This window comes from Eptatretus burgeri, chromosome 15 (genome assembly GCF_056783735.1).
Source record: "Eptatretus burgeri isolate ZD-2024b chromosome 15, Ebu_testis_v1, whole genome shotgun sequence".
In the NCBI taxonomy this organism is placed as follows: domain Eukaryota; kingdom Metazoa; phylum Chordata; class Myxini; order Myxiniformes; family Myxinidae; genus Eptatretus; species Eptatretus burgeri.
Window position 1 is genome coordinate 20,548,897 of NC_140975.1, and position 7,500 is coordinate 20,556,396.

Consider the following 7,500-nt stretch of genomic DNA (forward strand, 5'->3'; position numbering starts at 1 on the left):
GCCTCCATTTTGTACCAAAAGAAGAAGAAAAGTAAAGACAGGAATTTTTAGATGAAAGATAATAGATGAAAGAATGGCTGCATTATCTGGGAAGGCAAAGCTGTCTGCTCGGTGGATGAATAATGAACTTGAGCAATTAATGTGCAGTCCGATGAAGAAAGAGAAAACATTGTACGTTCTGGATGAACGAAGACTGTGTCAAGAGGTACTTGCTGCTTTGTTTGACTGTTCAATTAAATTGGGCGTGATTACAAGCGTAATAAATTTGCTGCGCTCTAATTTCCAAATACAAAGATAACCTATTCAAAATTACACAATGCACCATGTGTGCAAACACATTGTGTCATGGTAACGGAGTTCTAATTTGACTTGCAAATCAAGGCCTTTATTAGAAAGAAAGAAATGAATAAATAAAAAGGATCCGTTTCCCAAAAGCTAACCGCATACAATGACAGGTTTTAGTTGTTATTTTTTCGAACAATATGAGCCAAACCACAAATGAGAATTCAGTAATATAGGTAAGCTGGAAATATTTGCAATAATACCTTTTAATCTTTCAAAAGTGAATAAAGTCGAAGCAATTTGTACCAATGTGTATGCAATTATGGTGACTGTGGCTTGTCATAATAGCATAATCAAATGTATCGTACTCTTGACAGGGTGTCAGTGCTGCCATTGCAGTTTCTGGGAAAAGTGTGCTGGGTGGTTTGCCATTGCTTTCCCAGCAGTCAGTCAGGGCCATAAATTTGTTATGCGTTAAAGGTACCGGCGACAACTCGCCGACTCTTCGGGGAAGACACTTCACTTCGTGGGGTCTTCACCGTTTACCGACGATCGGCATTGGCAGATGGGTCTTCCAGCATAACACCCATCTGAGGGACGGTACATACATTGATGCCTCACCCTGCACTCGAAACACCAGGATGACGGTTTACAGTTGGGTCGGGATTCAATCCCTGGCTAGACAGCTCAGGAGTTGGTGCATATTCCTCTGGAATATGTTGTACAAGTGGGTGAGAACATAGAGTTGAAGGCAGGCGTGTTTTGTCCTAGAAAAAGATCAACTGATGACCTCGGCTCGTCTGTCGTCCCATCTGCTTTTGCTCTTTGCCAAGAGTTTGTTCCAGGTTTTATTGTGACAGTTTCTGTCGGCCATCTGGCCAAAGCATGGTCAGGGGGAGAAGCAAAACAAGTCTTTTGGGTATAAGCAAGTAGCAATTTGTCTTCATCATCATAGCTCTCTGCTTGCCACTTGTGTTTTTCCCCACATTTATGAATTCTCTTGAATGTATTTGATGCCTAGAAGTCGTTTTATAAAATATTTTAGATGGAGCATTAGTGGAGCTTAAAAAAAGATTACGTTTATCGATGACCTTTTGGCTATGAATGTTTAAAACCGAGCACATAAATGTCAATCCGACGGCCTTCAAACTGGTATTTGTTATCGTTTGTGAAAAAGGAAATCCACTTTGAGGAGTAATATTTTTTTTCAGTACTATAAGTTTGTTTTGGTATGACCAATATAATTTGGTGCATCAATAAATCTGATTGCTTGCTAAAAGTACCATCAGCCGTTTTATTTCTTGGGCAGACAATATTTCCATGATGGCGTCAAAAGCCAGCCTCTGACTGGGTTGTATTCGACTGCCTCCTTTTTGATCTTACACCCTCTGCCCTCTCTTGGCATTCTCCCTCCAAGAATGCTGCAGCCCGCACAAGGTCTGCCAGTAACCCTCTTCCTGTTAAACTCTCAAAATCCAGGCTCACTGCTCACCTCATTTCGTCCGCTTTTCTCTTACCTGTGGAACCAACTTCCCCAGCCTCTTCAGTCCCATTCTTCCATCCAGGGCTTCAAGATAGATGTTCACCACTACCTCACGTCATCCCCATCCACACTCATGATCTCTTCGACCCCAAATGACCCCATTGCCAAGCATTCCCATTTTCCAGGATATTGTGATTGCCCCCCTCTCCCTTACCTCTTCGAGTTTCTTAGTTGTCTGTTTTGTTCCTTTTCCGTTTCATCCCCACTTTCCTCTTCTCGCCATGTTTCGTTCTGCTTGTGTGGAACTTCTTTACCCCCATGTGTCTGCCCTCTCCTCTTGATCTCACTCTCACTTCTACTCTGCTGTTGGTGTTTCCTTTCAATTTGTTCCATTCCATTTTGCTCTCGCTCTTCCACGAGCTTCGATCATGTATACAAAATGAAGTAGTTTGTTTGTTTTAAGCAACCTGAAATTTATTGATAATCTCTCCATCTGTGCATTTCTTGACTAGTAATCCAATTTGCAGCTCAACTCGCATATTGTGGAAAAGAAAATCTGTGCTTTGACGGTTTAATACAGTACATTGTCAGTGGCATGTTTCAGTGATGTCCCAGGATAATATTCTCTTTAAAATTTCTAATCAACATGAAGACTGAAACGTAATAACTGAAGGTACCACTTTTGAGTGAAAGATGATTGGGAATTTTGAAGCATTCCTCAACTTTCTGTGAAACCAAATGCTCCAATGAGCCATTTATTTGAAAAGGCAAGACAAAATTATTGATACGCTTGATAATGGCACTTTAAAAGCACAATTGAAGCAATGCCCAGCGTGATAAGCTCTTATCTTGTGAAGATGTAAGTAATGCCACAATAAACCACTGTTAACTAGGCAACTGGCAGCCATTTGCAGATAACCAAGGGCTTTGCAATTGTCTGCATTCCTGCTGTGGAATGTAGAGTCTTTGCAGGTGTCTTTCAGACCTGATAGGGGAAAGGAGGAAGGGCTGCAGGCTGCCAGGCAGGTTGACGTACTGCAGGTCCCATCTGATAGTGGTGTGGAGTTGAGGGCGGGCGGGCCTGTTTTGGAGGGGATGGAGGAGGGAGAATGCTTGGGCTGCCAAGTGTGTAGGTAGATGGGCGGCGTTTGAGGCAGCGGAGGTGATGGCAGATAAGATGTGGTCCATCCTCCTCTCTCTTTTCCGATGAACAATTGCTGCTCGGAGACATATCTTGAGCTCGCACGCGCCTGGTTCCCATCTTTGAATATGTGACCTTCTCTTCTGTGTTACTCAAGCTGAGTGGTGCTAGCAGCTTGGCGACGGAGCAAAGAACGGCTTGCCAATCGATCTGAGAGTTCCGTCCACTTTGTGTTTCTGTGCTGCTTTTGGATATTTCTCAGCCATTGTCCAGTCGCCCCTCAAAGCTCTAAGCTGAGATCTCTTGCTGCCGATGCGTGGTACAACCAAAGTGAGTGTGGGGCCAAGGGGGGCGCTGCGACGTGCTATGGGCAAGCTCGAGGAAAGGATCAAGAACGGGCTCCACTTGGGAAAGCATCGCAGAGGCAGGCATCGTGGGGGCACAGGGGAAGGCAAGGTAACCGACATGCTTCATCGGTGTTTGTTATATTTTATCGACCCTCCTCTCCCCACCCCTCGTACCACCTTGCCCCCCCCCCCACATTTTACAAAGAAAATCCAGCTCATGAAAGAGCTTGCACATTATTGTAATACGTAGTTGTCTGGGATGGAATTGGAATCTGGGATGACAGAATAATTTGGCACTTGCTCCGAAGAGAACATTAAATAGGTTAAATATTTGGGAGCAGACCTCGAAATTCACCCTTAGTTATGCTTTTATTTCCTCTGTACACATCTCATTACTTTGAACGGTTGCTTTATTGTGTTCCTTTTCTCTTTTTATACATTGTTCGGTTTTTTTTATTTCATATAAGTTTAAATTAACAAGCCAAATTGAGGTATTAATGAAACACTTTAAATTGCTAACCATCGTCTCGTCTCATTCATGTGTATAGGAAGTCGCGAATGGAAAGCATTGCTTTGTGTGGACTATTTATTTATTTATTTATTTAGCAGTGCTGTACATTGTTGGTTGACTTTGTAGTTTGAATTGGAATCATAATTGTACTTCTTTGGTACTATAATATTTAGAGAACTTTAATTCTAACAAACTGGATTGCTCAGAAAAATGATGATAATAATCCACTATAATTATAATTAGGATGGGTGCTATGGGATGCCAACCCACAATGGGTTGTCTTTGTTTGAGCCCCGAAATACTCAACATCATTTACATTGAGATTGAGGAAGCAGCATGTACCATTTTTTTTGATAACTCAAAAATGGTCAGAATCGAACGGCCGAGCTCCCAGGCTCAGAGCAGATGCTCCAATCACAAAGCCACCGAGTTTCTCTGTTTGCTTAGTTTGTTTATTTATTTACATTGCGTTATGCTCATGGAGTAGCTCGTACAATATTAGGAGACATAATTGTACTTTTACATGAATTACAAGGCCACTATCAGAGTTCAACATCATGAGCCATTGGTTCAACCAGCAGGTCAAGCCACTGCTGCTATGCATTCCTATATTTTCCCCTCCACTTCTGCTTTGCAAACTTGGTGTGGTATTTGGAGCCCTCTATGATTCCCGCCAGGAATTTGGAATGCCCCGCCAGCATTGTTCACAGTGAGAGGAAAGGGGCAAGGCGAGACTGGCGCAGCTGCAGATTATTGTCATATGCAAGCTCGCCGGAGGAGAGGATATGCCAGGAGCAATTTGTCATGCTATTTCTTCCCTTGGATGAATGAAATCACAGTTTTCCACTCGTGTGCGCCCGGCAGAAGTGGAACCTAGCTTTATCCCAACACACGTGAAGTTCTTCCTAAGTTTCAACACTATCGGATCAAAGTACCATGTGATGCTCACTCTTGACTTGTGACATCTCCTTTTATAAAGCTTTAATGTTGACTTTTCATCTATTTAAAACAACACAGTTATTCATTTTGACCCCCAAACCTGAGGTTTGACTCAATATCTCTGCTGCAGCGCAGCGTTTGTCTGATGGCCATGATTTGTGTTGTCGGGATGGTAAACCATTAAAAGTGTCCTGCCATCTGTTTTCAATTTTCATAACCACCGGTGTGAGTGCTTTTTCTCAACTCGGAGAGTTTTCGTTTTATTCATTTACCATCTGACCTAACAACCAATCCCTGAGCTGTGAAACCTGAAAATCTCTGAAAATGAGAACAGCTTTGAGAGTAAACAATGGCTTGCATGGCCAAGTGGTAACTGATGCCTTCAGGATTTTGCTCTGGAGATGGTTCTCTCGAAATGCTTTGCTTAGCCTGCTGGAATAGTAGATATGGGCTCCTTCCAATGAGGACTCCTTCAAAATTCACATAAAGTCTAAAAAAACGAGTGGGTTTGTTCTATACAATGCAAGAAATGCAATGGCTGGATTGAACATTTCCGAATTCATTATTACCAACACCACTGAATATGGATGGAGGTTATGTATTCACCCCATTTGTCTGTCTGTTTGTTTGTTTGTTTGTTTGTGAGCAGGATATCTCAAAACGTTATGGACAGATTCGGATGAAACTTGGTGGACAGGTTGGGTGTATGATGAGGACTAATTGATTCGATTTTGACGAAGATCCGGATCCTCTAATTTTTTAAAAAGTGATTCTTCATAATTGAGCGATGGGGCAAAAACAATATATAGTACATCACAATATCTGGAAAAAGTTGTCGACAGGTTATGACAAAACTTGGTTGACTAGTTGGCTCAGTGACGAGGACGAATCGATTAGATTTTGATTCAGGTCCGGATGCAGATCTGGCCTATCAGTGGGACACAAAACGTACTGTTCAGCCTTGTGGAGATATGAGCTCTACCGAGCGTCGTTCTAGTTCAGAGATGCAATACAAAGCACTTTATTTAGTGTATACACAACCTCAGAGATGCCACGCATAGACTTGCCTAAAGATTGAAGATTTATTTCATAATCTCATGGTCATGATCTTCATGGATTGTCCTTAATTGTTAGGAAAGTCTCACTGAAATTACGGAGCTTTGGGTGAGCCCCAAAATCAGAAATTGCACGTTTTAGCCGGAATTCGTAGAAGTTGCGTTTTACCACCGGCAATTGGTGTTTCGATTATATTTAAATAAATTTTAAAAAACATTTCTCAAGGTTGAAAAACTCGCATTTATATGTCACAACGAAAATACACCAATTGTCAGATGCACCGGTATAGAGGTCGATTCTCGAGGTTAGTGAAGTGAAGCCATGGCGAGTGCAATAACCGTTTTCATGACAAAGATCATTGCATCATGATATGAGTGTCTTGACATCATGATTGTATTACCGATTGGACGTGTGTGGGTCTGCATTGTCCCTTCAATGCAGGTTGCAATCAGTGATTTGACAAAATATCACCTCTGTCTCTTGAGGATATGGAAATGTTGTAAGTGGTTCTGCAGGGAACACAAAGGCCTTGTTCACACGATTGCCCCGGTGTGCTGTAGATTTTCAGGAAAAGCAAACGTGGAGCAGGTGTCACGTTTACTTGCGGCAGATACGTCGAACTGATGATTTCCTGCCGGGTAATGTTTCTCCTGAGAAGCCTTTGTGTGACAATATAGCAGCTGTTCCCCGAAATAATGTTTGACATCTTCTGTTTATTCATATACGGAACCATCAACTTTTTCCTTCTCAATGTCTTTAATTCATAATGCGCACACAGTTTCCCTGTTGTGTATCTTCTAAACCGAGATCTCATGACATCCAGAAATGCAATTGTGTGTTTCATGTAGTGATTTAAGGGTGTGATGCTTTCTTTTGGGCGTTATCTTGTCATGATTCACTCATCATGGCACAGTATCAATTTTGGAAATTGATCTCGTAAAGATTGATCTCATGCTCATTATTTCATGAAATAGATCATATGATCTACTTTTGGGCCGCACCTTCAGCCATGATCTTTCTTCGGCAGACCATATTTCCAAGATGGCTTCCAAAGCCAGCCACCGACTCGGCATTCAACGTCATGCAAGGTTTTTCCTTGGCCAGTCTGAACTTCTCTCAACCTACAAGGCCTTCATTTGCAGATTGATGGAGTACAGTTCTCCCCTTTGGACTGGCACTCCTGCCTCACACCTTACTCTTCTTGATGCCATGCAAAACAAGGCTCTTAAATCATTGGGATCTCCTTTGACAAAGCTGAGTGTCTCAGCCTGTTACTTTCATATTGCAGACAGGTTGGTGTCCTCTCTGTATTCTACCACCTACTTTTTGGTTTTTCGCCCTCCACTCTTGGCTCTGTCCCTCCGACGTTTCTGCAAGGCGCACTCGGTCTGTCAGTAACCCTCTTCTTGTTCAACTCCAAAAATCCAGGATCACTGCTCACCTTCACTCATTTGATCCTCTTTCCTCTCGCTTGTTGAACCAACTTCCCCAGTCTGTCCAGTCCCATTCTTCTCTCCAGGGCATCAAGCCAGATATTCACCACAACCTCATGGCATCCCCCATCCATACTCATGATCTCTTTTACCCCAAATGACCCAATTTCCAAGCACTTCCTTTTCCAGTTTATTTGGATTTTCTCCCCTCTCTCCCTCACCTCTTTTCATTTGTTAGTTGTCAGTTGGTTTGTTTCTTTGCTGAGTCATCCCCGCTTTCCTCTTCCTCTTCTTGTTGTGTTTCATTC

At 42.5% G+C, this 7,500-nt stretch overlaps 1 protein-coding gene across 6 annotated transcripts in view; it reads left to right on the forward strand.

Moving 5' to 3' along the window:
- The window catches only part of LOC147011695 (apoptosis-stimulating of p53 protein 1-like), a 167,242-nt gene that overhangs the window by 77,753 nt on the left and 81,989 nt on the right, over positions 1–7,500 (forward strand). Inside the window, exon 1 of one of the 6 annotated variants that reach the window (XM_085857266.1) lies at positions 2,896–3,362. The exons of the other annotated variants lie outside the window; for them this stretch is intronic. Within the exon in view, the coding sequence (XP_085713392.1) occupies positions 3,219–3,362 (144 nt within the window). The 5' untranslated portion in view covers positions 2,896–3,218. Of the gene's footprint in view, positions 1–2,895; positions 3,363–7,500 lie in introns of those variants that run through there. 6 annotated transcript variants of the gene reach the window in all.